The 24,534-nt window shown below is 40.1% G+C and overlaps 1 protein-coding gene across 2 annotated transcripts in view; it reads left to right on the top strand.

The window, feature by feature from the left end:
* Positions 1 to 23,858, top strand: part of LOC144658200 (putative E3 ubiquitin-protein ligase HERC1) — a 77,823-nt gene extending 53,965 nt beyond the window's left edge. For both annotated transcript variants that reach the window (XM_078518583.1, XM_078518574.1), the window contains exons 48-68: positions 3,360 to 3,560; positions 3,862 to 3,986; positions 4,370 to 4,444; positions 4,636 to 4,760; positions 5,009 to 5,429; positions 5,744 to 5,842; positions 6,359 to 6,532; positions 7,346 to 7,636; positions 7,857 to 8,187; positions 12,011 to 12,192; positions 13,279 to 13,434; positions 15,179 to 15,404; positions 16,706 to 17,181; positions 17,768 to 17,937; positions 18,931 to 19,096; positions 19,275 to 19,354; positions 20,360 to 20,531; positions 20,944 to 21,024; positions 21,186 to 21,472; positions 22,022 to 22,193; positions 22,774 to 23,858. In XM_078518583.1, the coding sequence (XP_078374709.1) occupies positions 3,360 to 3,560; positions 3,862 to 3,986; positions 4,370 to 4,444; positions 4,636 to 4,760; positions 5,009 to 5,429; positions 5,744 to 5,842; positions 6,359 to 6,532; positions 7,346 to 7,636; positions 7,857 to 8,187; positions 12,011 to 12,192; positions 13,279 to 13,434; positions 15,179 to 15,404; positions 16,706 to 17,181; positions 17,768 to 17,937; positions 18,931 to 19,096; positions 19,275 to 19,354; positions 20,360 to 20,531; positions 20,944 to 21,024; positions 21,186 to 21,472; positions 22,022 to 22,193; positions 22,774 to 22,962 (4,199 nt within the window). In that variant the 3' untranslated portion in view covers positions 22,963 to 23,858. The remainder of the gene's footprint in view (positions 1 to 3,359; positions 3,561 to 3,861; positions 3,987 to 4,369; positions 4,445 to 4,635; positions 4,761 to 5,008; positions 5,430 to 5,743; positions 5,843 to 6,358; positions 6,533 to 7,345; positions 7,637 to 7,856; positions 8,188 to 12,010; positions 12,193 to 13,278; positions 13,435 to 15,178; positions 15,405 to 16,705; positions 17,182 to 17,767; positions 17,938 to 18,930; positions 19,097 to 19,274; positions 19,355 to 20,359; positions 20,532 to 20,943; positions 21,025 to 21,185; positions 21,473 to 22,021; positions 22,194 to 22,773) is intronic.
* Positions 23,859 to 24,534: the final 676 nt, after the last annotated feature.

Below are 24,534 nucleotides of genomic sequence, written 5' to 3'. Positions count from 1 at the left end.
GAAGCGAGCCAGGAACCGGAAAACCAGTGACACTGGAACAGAGCACCATAACCCAGCGCACCTGAGGCATCTGATGAAACTTCGAAATCTGGCAGGGGGGCCCATTGTGGGTACTGAAGAAAGCTGCAGCCATTCCAAGAGTGAAAGAGTTCTCGCCACCAGGTAAGGTCAAGAAAGAACTCCCGGTTGAGACGTATTGGATGATCATCACGACGGAAGGCACACAGTAAGTTTATCATCCGGCGTAAGAAGGAGCGACCTTGGGGTACCACCTTGCAAGCATGCTGAAGGTGACCAATAAGCGACTCAAGATCCTTTCGTTTACAGGAACGCTTGAGGGACCATTCTTCTAATAGAGAAGTTGTTCTGTCAAACTTGTCTTTTGGTAGACGAGCCTGCAAGAGTAACGAATCAAGTTCGATCCCCAGAACGGTCAAACACGTGGAAGGGCCTTCCAACTTGTCTGGGTGTAAGGGAATGCCCAGCTTAGAAAAACAAACAATGGCGTTGTCCAGATTATGTTGACAAACAGGAGAGCCAGGTGGTCCAAGAGTGTGGAAGTCGTCTAGATAATGCATCAGAAAAGTGACATCATAGTTCTGCTTGGCAATCCATTCAACAAGGTCTGCAAAGCAAGTGAAGATGTAGGGAGCGGACCTGACACCAAATGGCAGGACCATGTCCACATAGAAGGCTCCCTGCCATTTCATGCCCAGTAACGGACGATCCTCTGGATGGACTGGCACAATGCGATAAGCATTCTGAACGTCAAATTTTGCCATCAGGGTGCCCCGACCAAACTGCATGATGCCTGCAATAATAGCATCCACCTTCATGTACTGTAGAGAGTAATCCTCACTAGCAATCCCATCATTGACGCTATGACCAGTTGGGCTGGATAAGTCCAGGATAAGGCGCCATTTTCCTGGCTGATTCCGTTTGGGGATAGCACCAAAGCGACTCACATGGAGATTATGGAAAGGAGGCTGGAGAAAGGGGCCTGCCACTCTGCCCAATTGCACTTCAGTACGTAAGTAATTGTCGATGACCTGAGGATTTGTGAGAGCTGAAGCCATGTTGCCTGAAGCTGACTTTAAGGAAACATTGTGATTAAAGCCGAGGTGAAAGCCGTGGCGAAGACCTTGGATGACGTAGGCAGCTTTGTCCGGGTTGGGGTAATTGCGAAGTTCATACTGCAGTCTATCCACAACAATGGGGGTAAGCTGAGAAACTGGTTTTAGGGGGCATGCTGCGGGGGGAGAGGAGGAAGTAACTTCAGACGGCAGCGAGACTGGTAGGTGGGGAACAGGTTGTGACTGACGTTTGTGGTGAGAAACTGGAACTGGAAGAGAACTCAACTGTAACGGACGAACATGAAACGGAGGACCAACGGAAGAGGCAACGAAACTATGTACAGAAGGATTGGCTGAGCACAGGGAGTCAGCGGTAGCGGCGGCCCCCTTTCTGTGGGGAAGGGGAGCGGGACCAAGCTGTGCGTGCTGGGTGATGGGGGCAGCGGAAGCGTGGATGGTCCCCATTGCATGATTCACATGAGTGGCGAAATCTGCAACGCCCAAAGGGCCAACGACAACGCCCGTTATTCCACGAGTGACAGTATGGGTCAGAGTTTCGGGAGCCTGAAGCAGGAACCGCAGTAGGCGATGGCTCTGGCGATGGTGATGGGCCTGATGAAGATGACAAGGTGGAGGGAGATCTCGTATGGAAATTGAAGAGATCGGCATTCATGCGAGACCAATCCGTGGATCCAGTGGCAGCAGCTTCCTTCCTGAATGCGATGTCATAGTTGAGCCAGGACTTGTCATGGAAGCGCTTTGCTGTCTGGATAATCAGCAACTTGTACTGGGTGAGGTCTTTCCAGCGAGAAGGATATGAATGGCAGAGGACCAGGCAGAAAATTGTGAAGGCTTCTATCCAGGTAACAATGTCCGTGATTTCAACGACCCGCTTGTTGTTACTTGGGACTAATAGCCGTCCTTCCAAGTAGGCTTGGGGTTTTGTTTCTTGGGCCTTGATGTTGTCTGACAAAAGGTCGGCAAGTTCAACGAACTGTCCTCCCGTTATTTTGGCCACCAGTTTGTAGGGGACAGGAGTGTATCCTGGACCTATCACAAACGCCTTTTCGAGGGTGGGCGGCGTGGACAAAAAAGCTGAGGCCGCGCTAGAAGAGCCCCCGACCGGTAATGGCGGATTTGTGGAAGAAGTGGCGGGAAGAATAGATGGGAACACGGAAGGGGAACCCAAGGTGCTGTAAGTAGAAATAAAAGATGGAACGACAAGCGTACCTGATGATGAGCTCGACTGGCCTGGACTGGTAGAAGGCAAGGGCGATACCAACGGTGTTGAGTTGGACGATGCAACAGAGCCAGAAGCGGTGGACGTATTTTCCCCCGCGTGCCCACGAAGGGAAGACAGCAGAGGTGGCAGGGAGTCCGCCAAAGCCCTTGAGATTGCCTGGGAAATAGTGTTGTTGTCCAGCGAAGAGGCACTTTGTAGCGAAGAGGAAACCGTGGTGACGGTTGAGGAAGAACTCGGTGTTGTCGAGCTGCTGTGAGAGACGGACGGCAAAGTAGACGGCGGAGTCAACGTGGACAAGCTGTTGTTCGTCGTACGCATGCTGAACAAAACACTGCTAGAAGTGAGTTCCAAAAGCAGGCTGCTTGAAATATTACCGCCTCGACGACCACTAGAACTCCAAAGACGCTGAGCAAAGCAGCAAGAAATAAGTTCCCAAACGATGAAGAAGAAGGTGACACTAGCCACTTGCAATATGATTGCTTCGACGACCGCTAGAACTCCGGAACGCTGAACGAAAGTTGCCAGAAACGTGCTCCAAAAGGGATGAAGAAGAACGTGACGCTAGCTGTTTGGACTATGACTGCTTCGACGACCGCTAAAACTCCGGAACGCTGAGCAAAGCCGCTAGCAAAGTGCTCAAAAAACACGAAGACCGCTACGACGACCGCTAGTGCTCAAAGCAAACACGCTGCTGAAAAACGAAGCTGTAACAAACCATGTGAGCCTGCACTTAACCAGGTGACCGCTGGCCAAAGGCGCCCGCTAGCTCGTGGCAGTTAACTTTGTTAAATGCCCCAGATTAACTTCGTTAAAAGTCATTTAACTAAATTAAATTAAATATAATGTCAAAATCAAAATATGATTTTAAAATTCCCAGCAATACTTTTGGGTTGCTTCACATTTCGGGTTGTATAAATAATCTGGGAAAAAAACAAAATTTAAACCGATTGAATATGAAATCCTTCCCCCATTTACATCATGACTGACTTTCACTCCATAAGCGTCTTCCAGTTTTAAACGTCAGAAGCTTTATTTTGTTTTAGATGGGCGTTGCAACCTGGATATTCATCCTCATCACATTACATGTCTAACATGGCCTGTGTCCCGTGGATTCTTGGAAAGTCAAGTTGGAATCATGGATTCTTTGCTGGTTGGAAGAATTGATGGGTCACTAGCGGTTGTTGAGATGTATGATCGTAATTCCTTCACAAGAGTAGAGCTGGAGCGGTGTTCAAGACAAGGAGGTACATGTTTGTCATCATTGAGTAAGGAGAAAACCTAGCTACCTTGTTGTTGATCTGTTTCTTTCCCAGCACGGTAAACATTTAAATCTGCCAGCATGAACAAGGCTAATTCAAGTAACCCTGTTCCCCTGTTCCCCTGTTAATTGAGCTATCCGTTTAAGCCCGTTCCTTAACAGTTGAACTATTATATGGTTTTTTAACTGGAAATTGTCTCCACCTTTGTGTTATGCTGGTTGCAGCTGAGTTTTCTAGTGTCCGTTTTGTCAACTTTGCTTACCATTGTTTACGCATTATTTTTTAGTTGCAGTTTGCAAGGCTGCTTGGTATGATGACAGCAACTGTTTTTTGGCTGGATTTATAGATGGTGTTATCTGCTTAGCAACCAAAGACCCTGATGACCAAGTCAAGATTGTGCAAGCTCACAAGGTGAGCCCAATAAACAGTATTTTCATTAAAATTATGCTTTAAGTTAAAGTGAAACCAGGCAAGGAAAGTTTTGTGTTTTGTATTGAAGCTAGAGCGTATTCAGTTAATTAAGAAGAATTACTTTTACAGAACTATTAAATGGCTTGAAACAGATTCTTCAGAACAATGCAAAATTGTACCTGGAGGTATTGTACAGGAGTTTTTAGTATTATAATAAAGTTGATGGACGTGAGAAAATACACTCAGTATTATCTGCTGCCATTGTGTTTACTAAACCTCTAAACACATGTCAGATATATTTAACTACCTATATGGATATAGTTTTACAATATGTTGTACTTGCCATGTTTTAACGTTGTACATGTGTGTCTTTGTGTCTATAGGGTTTGATTATAGGACTTCAGTTTGATTCAAAAGGAGAGGCATTTGCATCTTGTGCTGAAAACGAATGTGTGAAGGTGACGTCTCCGTAGTAAACAGTATTTAAGTGTTAAACACTAAAAGGATTGTGTCTTGTCATAGTTATTTCTTTTCTTAGTACTCAGTAAACAATTAACAAAATGTTTCAATAATATGGTGCAAGTAGCCAGAGAAACATAATGTCCACAGATTTTATTATGGGTTTATTTATCTTTTTTGTCATGTACAGATATGGTACGAAGTTGACGAAGGTATTCTACTCAGGCATTCAGTGCAACTCGACAACTCTGCAGTATCTTGCTTCAAGTGGTTCAGCGAATGTAACATGGAAAATACTTCATCACACCTTGCTATGTGAGTGCTATGGGAGGACTTGGTTGGGATGGTTGTTTAGCAGGTGCATTTTTCCACTTCACCCTGGGGTTGAAACTTTAAACTTGCTTGCAGTTGATGACCACTTTGATGTCATGTTAATCACCTGTTTTTTGCCTTTAAACTATGCTTCAAGGTGTTTTTTGTATTTCTCAAGTTTTATTTCCTTCACCAAATTAATAATTGTGGTAGTTATTTCAAAGGTTTAATGCTCTTCCATTATTTAACAGTGGAAGCACAGCTGGGCGCATAACTGTGTGGAATGTTCCTCTGCAACCAGACAAAGAAAGTCTATCTAAGATGGTCAAAGCCTTTATTGTGTCAGAAAAACGGTGCAATAACGGCTCCAATATGGAGTCAAGAATAGCTGCTCTTGAGTCAGCTAACTTGCTGGAGCTGTCAAGAATACGCAATGAAGAAATCACTGGTAAAGAGCTGAAGAAGAAGCCAGGCATTGTTGAAGTTATCTACATGTTTGATGATGTTCTGAGATCATGTGAGAAGCAAAATCCTGGTAGAGATGGCAGTGCTACCCTTATGTTTAAAACCAACGGCCATAGTGGTTTGGTTTCATCCTTGTCCTTTAATTTCAATGGAACTTTCTTGGCATCTGGCTGTGATGATGGAATTCTCAACATCTGGGCCATTCAGGTAACCAATCCACAAACTTCCTTAAGAATCAGGAGAGGCATGGTAGAGAATGTTGAATTAAGTGCAAACAGAAGCCACACACAGCGCTCTACTCTATTGTTTAAATAACTTAGCACTTCTAAAAAGGGCCCTGACGATCTTACCAATTTAACACCTCAGTGCTTAGTTTGTTTCACTCCTCATAAAGAACATTTTTTGTCTGACTTATAAACACCACGCTGGTTTATTTTGGGCGACATTTTTGGGTGTTATTTTTAGGTCCTCAGGAAGCAACACTACACAATTGAACATTGATTTATATATTTTATCTATAGGATGGACTTGTGGCACAAACTTACCAGCAGGACAATCCACTGCTGTCTCTTGCCTGGACTGGTGCTCAGGGTGTCACAGCTGCCTTTAAAGGAAATAATGTATGGTTTACATACATCTAATAATCTTATAACATTGCAGGAGAAATTAATGAATTGAAAAATGTTTCCCTGACAAACAATGTTTGTTGCTATAGAAATATTTGTTGTTCAGTGTCAGGGCTCGTAGAAAACGTGAATTCCAGCTTGCTCATTGGACAAGCAGCTCTCAAATGTTGCTTGTCTGGGGCATTTGCATGCTTATCTTTGTTTACTTTTTTATGATTTATTCAGCAAATGATATTGTCTGGGCCCTCACTCATCAGGCAAGTGTGCATGATAAGCTACTTACAGGCAGCAAAATCTACTTGTCCCGAATGACTGGACGGCTCTTTTTCTGTGCCTTGTTTGTCAGTGTCCTCAATTAGCACAGCAGTGCTAAATTCTCTTATGAAATGAAGTGATATACTATTTCTGTTCATTTATTTTTATTTCCAATGGTAAAATGTTAAGTTAATACCATCCCAAAATGGCTGTTCTCAAAGATAAATGCAGCACTTTTTCAATTTCTCTTGCCAGGACATAGTATTGTTACAGTTTAATGAGCAGGGATTCGATAAAAACCGCTTGGTGGCCTGGGTCTCTGAAAAGCTGAAGCAGCAAGGAGTCATGGGTTTGAAGGAGGCACCATTTTTCTGTGGGCTTCTTGAGAGGTTACCAACATTACTGCAGGACCAGTACTCATTCGAGAAGGTATTTACTTATTTATATTATATTTTACCTACGGGCTAAAAAAGTTATAATACTAAACTTCTTGTTGATCTTGTACAATGACTACAAACACTTCAATACACGCCTTGTGTGAGCTCAGATTTATCCACTATCAGATAAAGTACAGCAATGAGCACTCACTCTAGCTAGGCCTGAAACCTTTGTTCAGCAGCTCGAAATAAAACACACTGAAGATGGCGAGTCGTATAGGAAAGAAGGAAACAACATAAGCTTCAATGTTATCGATAAACAATTTACACTCAAGCAAACAAAGATTTCAGTGAACTCACCTTTTCAAATGCAATCTGATTAATAAACTGCTATCAGTTGGCCTTCTGAAACAGTCTCAAAATTAATGACATAAAGGGCCGTCTTCACGTCTCAAATTCATGTTGTTGCATATGTCGATTTTGTAAACATGTACAACAATTGACCAATCTTCTGAGTGACCTCAATTCACGCAACATCTAATAAAGCACGTCAGTCTCTCCTGAACTGACACCTCCGCTTACCTGTTAGAAAACATACACGTTGCTGCTGCTCTAAGCTGAGAAGACGATTAACACATGACAATCATAGATGGCGAGCCAAAAGTATAAACAACCAGAATGCTGGTAGTTTTCAGTTCTCTTCTGGTTTGACTTGTGGAGTAATCACGATAACTAATCGTCTAGTGATGTATAGTTTTCTACCAGAATCCTTACCCCACCCCCCCCCCACCCCCCCAAATAAAAAAAAGTAAAGCTGCTTGTGAATTGGAATGACTTATGCGATCGCATATTTTTTCGTCTACAGACCAAAATTAACCAAGGCAACCAACTTGTTCACAGTCCTTTTCTTCAATCTCTGTCTGCACTGGCTGTTGGCCTGGACTTGGATAAGGTTCTTTGTCATTCATCCAAAACAAAGAGTTCTTCAACTCCATTGTCTCGTGACGATTCCCTTATTCCAGAGTGGAGCTGGCTTCACTGCCTAGCCATTGCCACGAAAGCAGCTGATGCCTTGACCTACAGGAAAGCATTTCCTCAGGAATTCTCTGTGCCAGATGAGGAAAGTTTAGAGGGTGAAATGCCTTATCAACCTATGGTATGGTTGTTTGTTTGTTGAACATGTATAGCATCATGAAAGGAAATTAGTGTTTTTGTTAGTCTTTAAGTCACAGTTTTCACCTGAGATGTCGAGTTCTTTCATTTTCAATCCGGCTGTTTGGTTTATTTTAAAAAAGGTTTCAAAATGTTAAGAACTAAGCACTTCTATACATTAGTGATATGGAGTTTGATACAGAGTACCTGTTCCTCATTATCAGGGCAATGCAACCTGGACTCTTGCTATGGACAAGAATGTGATGTGCTGGGCTCAACAATGCCCTGAGCATTGGGATGGAGGAGATCAGTATGATGTGTTCCTGTGGGGAGGAGGTAGACATGGGCAAATTGCTCAGTGTGGTAAAGGAGTTAATGTACCAACATTGGCAAAATCATTTGGGCATGCTCAACAGATAGTTTGCGGTCAAAACTGCACATTTGTGTTGCTAGCCAATGGAACTGTGCAAGCATGTGGTGAAGGCAGCTATGGACGACTGGGTATGGGCAACTCTGATGACCTGTTTTCACTCACAGTCCTGTCCACCTTGCAAGGTTGGTAGAAATACACCACTTTCATAATGGCGGCCAATTTATTTATTCTTTTATATGTATGTTAATTAGCCCTACTGGCCTCGTCAGTATGTGAAAAATTCAAAAGAATTTTTACTCTAAAACGAGGCCAGTAGGGCTAATTAACATACATATAAAAGAATAAATAAATTGGCCGCCATTATGAAAGTGGTGTATAGAAGCATCTATTTAACTATAATCTAAAAAAAGCAAAGCCAAAAGTATGTTTTATAAAAGAAGGCACTGTTGTTTAGCATTATTAATTTCAAGTTGTATACCATATGGGTCATTAAGCATTTTAGGTTAGAAGCTATTAAAGCTATAGGGTGTTTCGTACAGGTCATACTATTGCTCTGGTTACCCTTTTTTGTCAGAAGAAAATTGTCATATCTTTCTGGCAATGATTTGGCATTTATTTAATGCCATTATTGTAGCTGATTAAGAGTGGTAGATATGATCCATTAAAGTTTAAATGGTGAAAACCGCTACCAGCCACCTTAAGTGAAGGAGAAGGAGAAGAATGACATCTATCTAGAATTCAGGAAACAGGAACAGCCTCTCCTCAAGGACCCAGACGGATGCACAAACGTTTAACGGCCCTGAGGTTATGAAAATGCAGTTTATAATCTTAAGTCATTGACTGTATGGCGAGGGATTGATATAACCACATCATATCTTTCAACAGTCAAGATCTGAATATCTCAGATGTGGTAATGCTCTGCGGCAATACTCTAAGCCTGTATATTAGAATACTCCCTGTAGGAGATACTGCAGCCCTTGTACCCATGCAAATTCTTAACTTCTCTGGCAAAACTTAAACTGATATCATGATCAGTACTCAATCTGTGGTAGCTGTAACCGAACCAGTTGCAAGTTTGGCACAGCTTTAGAGTCCTGAAAGCACCTCTCAGTACTCCTCGAGTATTAAAAGTTGACCAAAGCCATGCAGAGACGAGAAGGGGCCAGTGAAGACATGTTACAATGTCCACTCAAGCAACTTTGGCGGTGCATCTCAGTACAGGAGATAACATAACATAATGTTGCTGGTCTTTTACACTGATCTGGTTCAAAGACAGATTCTCTTTTGCAAATCAACATCGTGGCAGTTCCAATCCAGTGGCATCGACAAAAGCAATGCAAGACCGATCAAACAACACCCTTACTCACTTTAAAAACATGTGGAAATTAAAGGACAGGTGGGGGACTTGTTGCAAGGCGGTATTCTAAAAACCCCAAGAGTCCATTCTAATAAAGTTGGTTCTCAAAGATTCTGTGTCGATTACAGGCAAGTCAACAGTTTAACCATTGCCACATTTCAGCTCCACCACGCAGTAGACAACATGTACAGAACCAGTTGGTTTATTTTGGCGGTTTTGGCTGAGCAGAGGACTATAACAATACATTATACTACAAACTATTATTACATCCAATCAAGCAATACATAACATGTTACAGAGCTGAGCGACAGTTTACAAATGCTACTGTCAGACAGAGGCTAGAAAAGACCCCGGAGGGGAAAAACACGGCAGGAAATCTGGTTAGGAACCATGGCTCAGGCTCAAATTATTCCATCCTACAGAGCTACTAAATTCCAAACATCCCAATCCGCATTGACTAAAAGAAAAACTGCATGTATGACTACCAAGAATAACATACTTGAAATGACCAAAATTAAAATAACGGACTGGGTTAATGAGGTGTCGGCCTAGAATGATTTCCCACATGATAATCATCTCTTATATAGCCCTTCCTCATGCACATGCTCACTTCGACTGGGCTAGTCCTAGTCCCCACTGCTCTAGTGCCACAGAAATATTCAATTTCCGGTGTTCACTCAAACGTCAGAAATTCCATAAATTAATAAGTCTGTGTTCTCTGTGACTCCGTCCTTAGACCTTGTATCTGGATATTGGCAAGTTGCAATTGACCCAGCAAGTAGCTGTGAAAGTGCCTTTTCTAACAACCTCTGGTATCTACCAATGGACTGTGACCAGGCACCTTTGTAAGATACATGATACTGATCTTAGTGGGAAATTTAAAAAAAAGAACAATAACTTATTGCATGGGGTAAAGTTTGGCATATCTTCAAACCATAAACCCCTTTGCTGAGTGCTTGAACGGACGGTTGGCAAGATGGATAGTTCTGAGTACATTAGCTATATACATGATACACAGAGAATCATTGAGATCATAACCCTGACTCAATGTCATAAATATATTGTAAAGAAGACTGTAAATAGTATAAGGAGTGCATGAAAGTTGAGGAATGGTTGCTGTTGCTGCTGAGACTAGTGTTTTCCATTCTAGAAGTGAGGACTTCATTGTAGAGTAAACGGAAAATGTTCAAGATAACCAAGGCAGAGCAGAGTCATTGTCAGCTACTACTAAATGTTGCTTATCCAGTGATCAGTCAGTCATAAGGTGCAACACAGTCATTAGGTGCAACTTGGACGTGATAGTTCCTTCATTCCAACCTCAAGGTGGTATTCCAGTTTGAATCGTGTGTCTCCCTGAGACCGCTGTGCTGTTAATGAAGTACCATACAACTGCAAGTCAGTCGGGTAGCATGAAAACACTGAGTGCTTTGAGCTCAATACTACTGGCTATGTCTAATTCTTCGATCAAGGTTTGCCATGAGTGTGGTTCTAAGACGACCTTAGGATGAAAGCAATGTTCGCCACAAATGCGGTTGTTGTGCAGATAGAACGTCTTGCCATGGAAACGCACTTGAACCACTTCCTCTGTCCCCTGGTGTATTAGAATTGGTCCTGTTGTAATGGACATTTTTACAAGTAGACTGAGGCCAATAAAATCCTGAATGAAAAAGCTGTTAGAGCGGCTGAAAAGTTGGTGAGTGAACGTGACTTACTCGGGAGCTACGTAGTGATCAAAGAAACTAATTTTGAGTCTTGTCTAAATATCTAAGCTTTTTGGACATTCTAACATCCACACTGCGATGGTCTTGTAGAATGGTACAACTGAATATTGATTGAACGAAACGTGAAACTGAAAAAAAAAAAAAAAAAAAATCGTCGGGCTTACAACCTCAAACTTGTATGATGACTTGTACAAGCTCTGCCCAGACATGCTAAAACCTGGACAGGACATTTAAGGTTCGCCACCTGTGATTACTGAGTCAATTCTGAAAACACCCCTCTGACACCCCAGTTTGAATTGGCTGTTCAACAGACTGCCTAGCTTGCATGACTTAAAAGCTGCAAAATCTTTGACACCAAAGGAGGCATCCAGCCAGCTATCCGCTATTGATGTTGTCAGCCAACAGGGTGCAATAGAGAAGCGTTGTATGCCTCCATCAATTGAAATCTACTGTAGAATGTACAGAGCCGTTATGGAAGAGAGGAGAGGAAACTAAATCGTTACATGGTTATCAGCATTGAATAGCTTGATCTTTTTACAATTTACTGAATTTTCAAAGGACTTCTAATAAGTAATTACAATTGAAGCATTGGCCCAGTGCAAAAGTTGTTTTTAAGGTGGTCTTATATAAATAGGTTTTTTCCTCAAACAGCTTTGTCAGTTGGTTTCGATATCTTTATGTTTATTCATGTTCTATCTTAATCTATAAATTTCCACAATCGATACTTTTTAAAATCCAAATTAGAGCTTTCCTTGTATCCTATGCAAAGTAAGTGAATCAGTTCTGTTAAATTAACCTTTCGCAATCCTTTTTCTTTTGCCAATGTTAGTCAACTCAAGCAACAAAGTTCTGTTTTCCTTTTCTTTAATCCCAGCTTATGACTTGCAATTATTGAAACAGCCATTTTTGTGTATTTTACCATGCCAGGCTATGTAGTTATTCAGCTGGCGACTTCCTGTGGTTCTGATGGTCACTCCCTTGCTTTGACTGAGAGTGGAGAGGTGTTCAGTTGGGGAGATGGGGACTACGGGAAATTGGGACATGGCAACAGTGACAGGCAGAGAAGGCCCAGACAGATTGAAGCTCTCAGGGGAGAGGAAGTCTCATTTGTAAGTAGACAATATTCAATATGATGATCCAACCCTCCAAGTTTATTTTTTTCCTTAGTGGCCATTTCGCCACCGACTGCTCAAGTTTGGTCGCCAGTGAAAAATTTTAGTCGGTTAATTAAGCAGTCATGCTCAAAATCCTTCTTCTCAATTTTAGTCGCCAAGGTGGCGAATTCAGTTCCAATTTAGTTGCTAGCACCAAAATTTTAGTTGCCATGGCGACTAAAATGGTCTTAACTTGGAGGGTTTTTATCATCTGATTAACTCTCTTAAGAGTAGGGATACCCAATCAGTAAAGGAGAGGAGAGTCCATTGTTTTCTGTGGGAATGCTGTTAAGTTATCTGTAACATGTAGTCTCCATTGTCAAAATGCTGTATGAGGAACAACCACCCTGTTAATTGATTAATAGTGCTCTTTGCCAATGAAATCCTTTATTTATGCATTTCAATTTGAAACTTTAATTCAGAGAGACAAGTTTCTACTTCCAGCTGAAGGTACATGTAGATGTCATGCTTTTTTACTACCGCGTCAGTCTTCAAACGAACTGACAGAAGAAATTAACCAAAATCAATCGGGTCCTTTCTGGAAAACTGCTTGCTCGCTCACAAAAAGTACCTAAGACATAATAATTCCAAGATATGAGCTGATATGTGTAGTATTTGTCCCTAATCTGCAATAAAATAACAGTTGTTAGCGTTTGTACATACCTCTTTGTCGGAAATTAACATTCCTTAAGACGTTCGCATGAAAATATTTTAACATTGACATTTTTTCTAGAACTTTAACCACTGTGAGATTATGAGTTACTTATGTCAGAAATGTAAAAACATTGAGGATCACCGAATTTCCCGAGGGCCTGCTCACTGCATAACGTGGCGTGACATTGTGACATGAATTGAGTGACCAAAAATACGCATGAGCAATTAGCACGAACATCTGAAGTCATGTTAACTGTCAAGTTTTAATTTTCGTGTCCGTGTTAAAGAGGTGCCTTTATTCCTGAGGCACTAACTTTCAAAATGGGCGTATTCACATCTCCACTGTACCTTACCACTGAGCTGACACTCACATTTGTTTAATGTTAGTTGGCTTGTGGCTTCAAACACTCTGCTGTAGTAACTTCAGATGGTAAACTTTTTACGTTCGGGAATGGAGATTACGGACGCTTGGGACATGGAAACACAGCAAACAAGAAATTACCTGAGAGAGTCATGGCCCTGGACAAAAAAGAAGTGGCACAGGTACCGTGTGGTTTGAAGCTATTTCATTTGCACACTTTGAATGTAGTGGGTTGCATCTTCATTAAGTAAAGGTATCAGTCATCCCAACGGCTAGTATTTTAAAGACTTTCCCTCTAAAACAAACTTCTTCTTACCATTGTATGTGAAGACAATTTCCTTTTATAACGAGTCACATTCAATGCGAGTCTTGAAAGTGCTCTATTGACAAATCAGTTTTTACGCATGCCAAAACTGAACGTTACAAAACGATATCTTCTTAAAACACGCATCAAAAACCATAGTTGTGATTGAACGTTACGGCAGCAAAATGAAAAAAAAAAACATTGTTTGTGGTAAGTGACCATAACTTTTGTACAAAACAACTGAAACATATGGAATTTTAGACAAATTTCTAAAAGCAGTTTGGCCAAATCTCAGCAAAATTGGTTTAAGGAGGCTGGATGTAGTTTTTTTTAGCCGAAGGGTGGTTGTTTTGAAAATTAAAATTATCAAAGAAGCCAATGTTCGATTTTTGCCAAAATACACCATAATGATTAAATATGACCAAATTTTAATTTTTTACCCGTCACTTAGTCACAAAGGTTACCATAGCAACGATTGACGTTTTCTTTTGTTCTCAAACAAGCTTGATTTTCTCGAAATCTAGATTGACTCTTGGTATTCATTTTTTGATTTGTTCAAGTATAGTAGATTGACTACCTGTACACAAAATTTTAGGAAAATCTGTAAGAGCGTTTTAGAGTAAATCAAGAATGAAGTTTTTGGTATTTTCTTATAATTTCCTACAATCGGCAGTCGATATATTTTAACAAATTAAAGCAAGAGGTCTTTCGCTTTAAGTTAATGGTCTTTGATGGTGTGAGAATTTATATTTCAGTGAGAGTAACTGTGCTCAAATAATACGAAACAATTTTTAAGCGCCTATTTTATATTAAAACGGTGTTTTTCTGAAAATTTCATTCTTGATTTACTTGAAAACGCTCTTACAGATTTTTCTAAAATTTCGTCAACAGTGAGTCAATCTACTAAACTTTAACATATCAATAAATAAACACCAAGAGTCAATCTAGATTTCGAGAAAATCAAGCTTGTTTGAGAACAAAAGAAAACGTCAATCGTTGCTATGGTAACCTTTGTGACTAAGTGACGGGTAAAAATTTAAAATTTGGTCATATTTGATCATTATGGTGTATTTTGGCAAAAATCGAACATTGGCTTCCTAGATAATTTTAATTTTCAAAACAACCACCCTTCGGCTAAAAAAACTACATCGAGCCTCCTTAAGAGCTGTTGACGTGAAACTCAAAAAGCACTTATGGCTTATATAATGAAAATTGCAGTTAATTAAATTGCATGGATGAAAACTCAGAAACGATTGAAGATTCCGAACAATACAGATATCATTCACAACCTATAGGTACATACATTTAAACAAAGTACATACATTCAAACACTGTTAATATAGGCACTGTTGGAACTACAGAAAGTTAATAAGAAAAGATGTGCGATTAGAGACGGAAATATGCCATGATAAGGTTTTCGTATTTAAGCATGTGTCCTTCACTCTTACGACAAGTTGATGTTGAATTGTTTGGAATAATGCCTTGATTTTAAATTTCCCACACACTGCATTTTGCATTTTGTTATCCTCTGAAGCTTTGAGGTGTATTTATTTCTTTAAAAAACCACTCTTTATACTGCTTTAATTGATATGATTGGCACTGTTTTTTATATAATTTTGTAGGTGGCATGCGGTTTGAACCACACCCTAGCTCTCTCTGCAGATGGTAACACTGTATGGGCCTTTGGTGATGGAGATTATGGTAAACTTGGACTAGAGAATGCCACAGCTAAACCCTCACCACAACCCATAGACACATTTACAGGTGTTGGTGTAAAGAAAGTTTGCTGTGGTACACAATTCTCTGTGGTTTTAACTAGAGACGGTCGTCTTTTCACATTTGGACAAGGTAAAGATTGTATCTCGTGTAAAGGTTACAAAAGAAATTGCAATGAATAGGTATACGGGTTACTAGCTCACTTGTAAGTTGTTACACAATTCTATAAACAGGACAACGGTCGACTTTCACCTTTTGACTTTATAAATTCAAAAGTGCTTAATTTCCAAAATGCACTGAATGAGAATCGATACCAAGTTTTGCCCATTTTGTTCTTTGCCTTATGCTCGCCTAACATCCAAGTTAACGATTACATGGATACATTTAATTTTGTTTAGGGACTGGTCAATAAGTACCAGGGGGGGGGTGGGCCGGAGCAATTGGAAAAGTGGTGGCTCAAAAATTTGTGACCCACCCTTTCCTTCTGGCTCAAAACTGATTGACCCACCCCTGATAGGGGGTTGAAAATTACATGACCCACCCCCCCCCCCCTTTTTGCTAAAAAAAGAAAATTAGGGACCAATCATTTCTTTATCATCTGTTAGGAGTTGGAGATTTTTAATTTGACTTCAGCTTTTAAAGTGAAATTCCCTACATAGACATTTTCCCTGATGGACACTGCGGTACCATGTACCTCTTTTTCCATTTTCTTTACACACTAAAGAAGGATGAATTTATCGCTTCTTATACTAGCCTTTTGTAAGTTTTCCATATTTGTGTGTAAAGTCCATGGGGAAATTTAGACACAAACATATGTAAAAAAAACTGAATCAGTATCTAATATTAATTCATAATCAATTATTGAAGAGTTCATATTTTTATACAGAAATTAATAACAGAAATTTCAACCACTGTCCATCATTCATATTTGCAAAGTGTTTGACTAAAGAGTTTACTGGTATTAAAAGGCCCAAAGCCCAGCGTGAATCTATGCAGGTTGAAGAGAGACAAGCAAAACTGATGTTATGATCACAAGTCATCTAGGGGGGTCAGGGGGCATGCTTCCCTGGGAAATTTTTATATTTGGGCCTTTTGAAATCGCTAGAAATTCATTTAAAACTGCTCACATGGAGAAATTTATCAATTTTATATATATACTGATGAATACAACTTTTCTTGGAACTATAACAGTTTAAAGTTAGTGAATAAATAAGATGACCCACCCCCTACGTGTAGATCAAAATTACATAACCCACCCCTTTTCGAGGGTTCAAAAACTGATGACCCACCCCCATTCTGCTCCGGCACCCCCCCCCCCCCTGTACTTATTGACCAGTCCCTTACCTCCTGCGTTACTTTAAGGTTGAGCGTCAGCTGTAGTAGTGTAAAGCTAAAACACTGTTGATGCAGTCCAAACTGTTTATTATCTGCAGAGCGTCTTACAGGACAACCGGAGGGTCGACACCGCAGTCAAAACAAACCCCTTCAAGTGCCAGCTCTTGCCTCACATTTCATCGAGGATGTAGCGGTTGGTGCTGAGCATGTGCTGGTGATTGCAAGTTCCGGGGACGTCTGGGGCTGGGGTAACAATTCCGAGGGTCAGTTGGGACTGGGCAACAATACTACACAGCGCCAGCCAGTTGTTATCCCAGGGTTACAAGGCAAGAATATCAGACAGATTTCTGCTGGCCGAAATCATAGTGCAGCATGGACGGCGCCACTCCCACCTGCTAGAACACCCGGGACACCCCTGCCACTGCAGCTGGGCCACCCTACTACCATCCCTCCCCAGTTCCCAGCTATTAAAGGAATTGACACCGAGGCTGTGAGGGCAAGGTTACGAGTGCTGTATCACTTCTCAGATTTGATTTCCTCTTGTTGGCGATTAATGAATCTTAAGCCTGATGAGGTAAGCATCATGTGATTGTAATTCTTTTGCAGACTACTACCGAAAGTTCTATTTCACTCCCCCCCCCCCCCCCCAACAAAAAAAAGACCTTCAACTTTTTAACAAGCCTATCGCTCCCACTTTAATATCAACGGGAATACATCAAGAAGCATGAAGAACCTTACACCTGAGCCTCAAAGTTCAACAGCTTTCTTGCTTAAAAGACGTTGACTATCAGTGAAGCGTTGCGAAAAGAAACCAGTCACCCTAGTCACATACCACTATTTTTGGTTTACATGACTCACATCCTGCAGTAGCCTGCCTCTTATTAATTGACCTGATTTTGTTTCTTGCAGGTTTTGGCAAGTTCTGTTTGCTTTGCAAATGTTGATTTTCGTTTTGATTCTAAAATAAACCCCCACCACTCTTCTCTTTCATCACTCAAGAGGTCTGGAAACGAATAAGTCGCCAATAACGTATTAGTCTAGAGCTTTTACTTTATACGTTATATACGGTGTCTTATACGTTGCTTGACCTTTGAACTTTCCAGAAAAATTGTAAATATTTTGATTCAATACTGTACGGATACTATTTGTCATTTGTTTAGATTGAACCTCATGTATTCAACCAAGGTACAAGTGGATTTGTACACGGTCACCTAAGGCCATTGTTAGCGAGTCGAGTGTCCAACCTTCCACTTGTCAGGGCACTTGGACGAACCATGATTCAGGGCAAGAACTATGGACCTCAAATCACAGTGTCTCGAATAAATATGAGGTAGGTCTTGTTGCGAAAAAACGTAAACATATCCCTTTCAGTGTTAAATTAAATTGTAAGGTAAATAAGGTTGAGATGTTTCCGCTAATAAGAACGGTGAAAAGAGCAAGCAACGATGGCGACATTCGCCACCTAGTCTGCTGTATTCTCGTAAAGGAGTTTTCACGAATTACTGCACAGTTTACCTTTTTGTCTGGGCTATGTACAAATGTAGGTAATATCCTAATGTATTTTAATGGACAAATTTGTAGCCTTGATTTCAATTTGCTTCTCGTGCCAGTGCCGCTTAAACTACTGTGGTTATGCAGCGCTTTGCGATGCTTTGAATGAATCGTGGCAATCTTCGTATATTTAACAATTATCCTGCGAAATCGCGCAAAATATCGCCTGATACTTAGCCGACGAGGCCGTAGGCCGAGTTGGCTAAAATCAGACGATATTTCGCAAGATTGAGCAAGATAATTGTTTTATTATTCAACAAGTTGTCAACGAAACACATTTTGCAGATAGAAAAACTGAAATTATGCTGCGCTTTACAAGATTTTGGACGAATCTTCGCAACCTACGTATATCGCAGGATATCTGTTATGTACGGATGACAGATAACGTGAACATTTGACCATATATCAGCGCGAGCAAGTGTTGAATAATAACACAGGATATTTGTTATGCACGGATATGGATAACAAAGGACGGATACCATATTTGGGCATCGTGACAATTTGTTGAATAATAACAGGGGTTATATAGCATGTATGCTTAACGTGAAAGATATGGAAAAAAGCCAGTGAGAATGTTATTGTCTACAATTCAGCAGGTCATTGCCATAGGTATGCGATTTTTTTTCCAGCAAATGACGTTCCATTTTGCAGCAGGGTACTTCTTGCTAATTGCAAAATCCTCTAGAATTTTTCACGGCATTCTTATAAAATATCTGGGGTGTTTCCCCCTCACTAACACCCCACCCCTCATTAGTAATATTTTTGTGTTCAGAGGTAAGAAGACACAGCCCATCCTGGTACAGGTAGCTCGTCAAGTGGTGAAGTTGAACCCTGCTGATCTGCGACTTCCATCTCGTGCCTGGAAAGTCAAACTGCTTGGTGAAGGAGCTGATGATGCTGGCGGTGTGTTTGATGATACCATCACTGAGATGTGCCAGGTGAGCTCCCTCACGCTCCTTGAAGACTGCTCACATCACTAAATGCTGAATTCAAAGTGAACAGCCTATGATCTGAATTATGAAATACTTGTCTTCAAAAAATTTAACAAACAATTAACCGGAAATCACCCACCCTGCTTCAAAGAACTAACCATATACCCCTCTCTTGCTGTGTTAGGAACTTCAGTCATCTGTAGGACTCAAGCTTCTTATACCAACTCCAAACAGTATCACCGAGGTTGGTTATAACAGGGACAGGTCAGTATGCTTACATGATGTCACATTATAATCTTATGTAAATAACGATTGCTTGGATTTTAAGATCGATTTTTCAATTTATGGCACTTGGATGCACTAGTCAAAATAAGTAGGTCAAGATCAACATGTTTCTTAATGACAGTGTAAGATGCGTGGCAGTCCGTATTTCGTGGACGTTCGTATTGTGATTTTTAGGTTGTTAATGAAGCGCTTACGTAGTAAAGACGCAACGAGATTTTTTTTTCCTTTTTTTTTTCTTTGAGGTTAAAGTGCTACTATGATCAAATTTTTGATTTTCATTTTTTTACATTGTCGTGAACAAATAGACTTTCTTACTCACCTTGCCAAATTTCAATCTATTACGAACATCAGAAGTCTTTTTATTATAACATTAATTCCAGATAATTTACGGTCGCCATTAATCAACCTTGTTCCAAGGCTTGGTTGCGAATAGGGAGAAATGACGTCAAAGGCTCAAAAATACCTCACAGGTTGAAATTAGAATAACAATCAGCATAGAAAATTGCACGAAAAACAAACCCAAAGTTTTTGTTGCTTTTCGCGTGAGTTTCAATACATATTGTTATTATAATTTCAACCCGTGAGGTATTTGACGTCATTTTCTCCCTATTCGCAACCAAGCCTTGGAACAAGGTTAATGGCGGCCGTAAATTATCGGAAATAAACGTTAAAATAAAACGACTTCTGATGTTCGTAATGGATTGAAAATTGGCAAGGTGAGTAACAAAGTCTTATTGTACACGAAAATGTAAAAAACTGTAAACGAAAATTTGATCATAGGGGCAATTTAAAATCCCTTACTTTCGCCCTAACCACGATCACTTTCACTGTGCTGAGGTACATATTTTGGTCTTTAGAATATGTTTCACTGTGCTTGTGCTTATTGTTTTGCTACTTTAATGGTGAAAGAAAAAAGCAAGGATACAAATGAAATTGGTTATAATAGTTGGCGAGTAATAGAATGAGGGTATGTTGTGTATACAGGTTTCTGTTAAATCCTGCTGCCTCCAGTGAGTCTGACCTTGAGCTGTTTACCTTCCTTGGTATATTAATGGGTGTGGCCATACGGACCAGGAAACCGCTTGATCTTCATCTAGCGCACCTCGTATGGAAACAACTGGTTGCTGTGCCGCTTGTACCTGACGACATAGAGGAGGTTTGCTTTGTTTATGCTAAATAGTGTTCCTATTGGTGAAATGAGGAGCGGCCTGTCTTGCAGCAGTCAATGCTTTTGAAAATCAAATACTAAAAACATGAGAGGATATCAGAATTCAAATTGATCGACGATCAGGATGAAAAACAACAGAAACAATCTCAAGTGAAACACCCATCTCAGTAAAACCATCAGTGAATTGTCTTTGTTAGCTTTGAATTTTCTCTGTATGTAAACAACTTTGATAGTTTTTCGATTTTCAACGAATCTTGTTGAATGAAAAAAAAATTGAAATGAAAGAAGTTGCTGAATTTCTTGTCAATTGGTGGTTGTGAAAATATTCTATCTATTTCGGGGTTGTGTTAGAGTAATTTAAAGTTATTAAAAGTGATGTTCTTTCGTACCTTTTTATCAGGTTGACTCGCTTTACATGCAGAGTTTGCGTGGAATACGTGATATTCACGAGAGTGGTGTAGATGAACACTCTTTTTCTGAGGTAAAGTGCATGGAGTTTTTACTCCCTCCCATTCTTGCCACCAGTGGTCTGTGTAAGATTAGGGTAGAAGTTAGCTTTAAAGCAACTAGAAAATTGTTGGAGAAGAGAAATCGTCGTGCCTTTGGTTTAAGGGCTCATCCAGTGTTGTTTTTGGCTTTCAGGTCATTCCAATCGAGTCATTTGAGACTCAGAGTGCTGATGGTCGCTTTGTCCCAATCTGTCCCAGTGGTCATAATATTCATCTTACCTTTAGTAACCGCGCAGAGTATGTTGAGTGTGCACTTCAGTATCGCTTACGTGAAATGGATCGTCAAGTGGCAGCAATCCGTGAAGGCATGGGCTGGATTATCCCAGTCCCTCTTCTGTCACTTATGACTGCGGAGAAACTCGAGCAGATAGTTTGTGGATCCAAAGAAGTCAGCATTGAAGTGCTAAAGAAAGTTGCAAGGTAAGTGGAGATTTTTACTGAACCAAAAGTTCGAAATTGATTGAACATCATTTTTGTTTCCTGTATCAAAAAAACCTTGGCTATAAACAAATCTTTGGTTTAAACGGAATATGAAAACGATATGAAGTGCACCTTTTGCGATTTAGATTTAAAAAAATCTTCATTTTAAGCACAACAAAAATTAAGATGGTTTTTTTTCTCCTTGCTCGCTAGATTTTGTGTTTGGCGAAATCTACAATTTGGCTCATGCAAATAATGGTATAGCAGTGGTAATATCTTGAATTTCGGGAAAAAATAAAAAAAAAATTAAAATAAGTTCACCTTCTCCTGATGTTAATACCGTGGTGTGTTCTGACAGTATGTGTCAAAGGGATGAGATGTTTTTCAATGACTTGAGTCTTTGAACGATCAACTGCGATCGAGTTTCTTCAAAACCACATGCTCGATGATACCATCCATGTAACTTTCTGTTGCCACGAAGCCGGGACAAAGAAAAAATCCGAGTCCCCGACGGACCCATGCCTTCTCATTCGCTATTTTTTGTGTTAGGTATCGTGAAGTGGAACCAACTGATCCCCTGGTCACGTGGTTATGGTCCACGTTAGAGTCATTCTCCAATGAGGAGCGAGTATTGTTCATGAGATTCGTGTCCGGTCGGTCCAGGCTTCCAACAACAGCATCGGACATGTCCCAACGTTTTCAAATAGTCAAAGTGGACAGAGTGAGTATTCGTAAAAATACTATTGCAATACTTTGCCTTTGAAATGGCACTAAATACAGTAACCTTATATATCACTTGGCTAAAATGCTTTAATGAGTGTCCGGTTTTAATTAATGAAACTTCATGAAATTTGATGGTGTGAACTTCATTAATCGCGCTGTTCTGGAGAGTTGTTCATGTGTGTTTTCGCATAAATCTGAAATTTGCAAGAAACGGACCAAATGAAATGGTCTGTTGCTGCACTTCTACAGTTCATTACTGAAACGGGCTGTGTTGGCGGGTGGGGGGGGGGGGGGGTCACAAGGAAGCTATGAAGTACTAAATAGAAGGGGAGGGCAGCCTGAGGAGGGCGGGCAAAAATTCTTTGCGTGGCAGTCTAATAAAAAAGGCAAGGGCTGTTGCATAATGATACATGAGCATAAGTATAAGTGTGTCAGTATGGAATTCATACACAAATAACTGATCACCCAGCTTAATTTTATACACTGCACCGAAATTTCGTGCGACAAATTGTTGTAGCTGTCAAACTTGTTTATATTCTGATTATTTTGTTTATTGTAAGTTTACATTTCTTCTGTAGGAACCCAACAGTCTCCCTACTGCGCAAACATGCTTTTTCCAGCTACGTCTGCCAAGTTACACAGGCCCCGACAAACTGGCGGATCGGCTTAGATATGCTATTAACAACTGCCGCTCAATTGACTTGGACAACTACATGCTAGTCAGAAACACCACTGAGGATGATGGAGACGACGAGGAAGAGTTTTAGACATCAGATTAATCTGTAAAGCGATTGAGAAACAAGGAAATATGCAGTTTTTATTTGCTGTGCCGCTCACAGCTGTTTAAACTTGTACAGTCAAAAGGGGAAATGGGGCCATTTCTTACCACGCATTCACGTTTGCTGCTGTACATTTCATCAAAAATAAGCTTTATTTATTCTTTTGAGGTGGTTTCTTTCATTTCTGTGACTTTCTTGACATTGAGTAAACCAAAACGAATGTACAAATCAAACTTCAACGGAGATCAAGAATAACAATGTCATGGCTGCCACAGGGAAAAAGGCATGAAAATACTATATTTCTTGTCAGACAGGAAATTTTATTTTAGCTTTACTGCTGATTTTGATAATCGTTGTTGTAGTTACTAGGTGTTGCTTTGATCAATCTCAAGGTGTTATTTTTAGTTTGATCAGTCTTATTCTGGTCAATGAAAAGTCACATTTTTTCCATGAGTTTTTATCCTTAATTGCATTGACTTTGTAAAAAGACGTGTGTGTGTTTAACAAAGATGGCATTGAATCCGTTATTTTTTAATATATAAATCATGAAATAAACGTGTGCCAGTTCGTAACTTTGCTTGTGTTGTATTTTTTAACCTTTGGGAACGACATGCACCCACAAATTTTGTCAAAGCTAGAAACAATGTTAACGATGGTAAGATTTAACCCTGTAACTAGTGTACACGTGGACCTAAATGGTAGAAATGCTGCCGAGGGGAAGAACGATGTAGAAGTATCCTTACAGTAACTTTATGAACTGTACTACTTTTTCTGTTTGAAACAGTAAAGTATTGTAAAATTGAAGTGAGATTTATTTGTATCAACATACTGCAAAGGAGACTTATGGTGATTGGAAGACTTTTTAATAAAACTATGAAACAGACCATTTATTGACAGCAACTATAAGCGTTCAAAAATCAACAATTTGCTGTCTAAGTGTTACCTTATTATAGGAAATTAACGCTTGTGTTAATTAAGGTATTTGAAATTAACGCGACTTTAATGCGGATTGAGGGAAAAATTACTTCCCAATAAAAGAAATTAACGCGAAAGAGGGGGTAACATTTCAAAATGAAGGAAATTAACGCGACGTACACAACAGGAACAAATTTATTTCAACAATTTTTGGCGTATAATCTTAAACGAAAACAATGTTCATGGTACTTTTCCCACTTTTAGCGTTTTTCGCAGTATCAATGATAGTGGCAGATAAAAAAATGCTTTTTCCTTGGAGTCAAGAACGTCTGGACTGTAACGAGAAATTTGGGTCAAAATAATGGAAATTAACACTCCACTTTATTAACGGTGCGGAAATTAACGTTAAAAAAAATTAACGCGACTTAAATTAACGCGAATGTTTAAAATTCGCGTTAATTTCATGACGCGTTAATCTCCTATAATAAGGTACTTATAAACGTTCCAAAAAAATAAACCAGTCATGCGAGTCATACAGATGTATTGAATTCAAAACGTGGCTTGTGTGAATTACAGCCTACCGATTACCTTTATAGTGAAAGCGGGGTTAACACAAAGTTTAAAATATTAGAGTGACACAATAAG

This window comes from Oculina patagonica, chromosome 1 (assembly GCF_052425735.1).
Source record: "Oculina patagonica isolate OP01 chromosome 1, crgOcupat, whole genome shotgun sequence".
In the NCBI taxonomy this organism is placed as follows: Eukaryota; Metazoa; Cnidaria; class Anthozoa; order Scleractinia; family Oculinidae; genus Oculina; species Oculina patagonica.
Note: the sequence above shows the minus strand (reverse complement) of the source record. Positions and strands in the feature narration are given on the sequence as shown.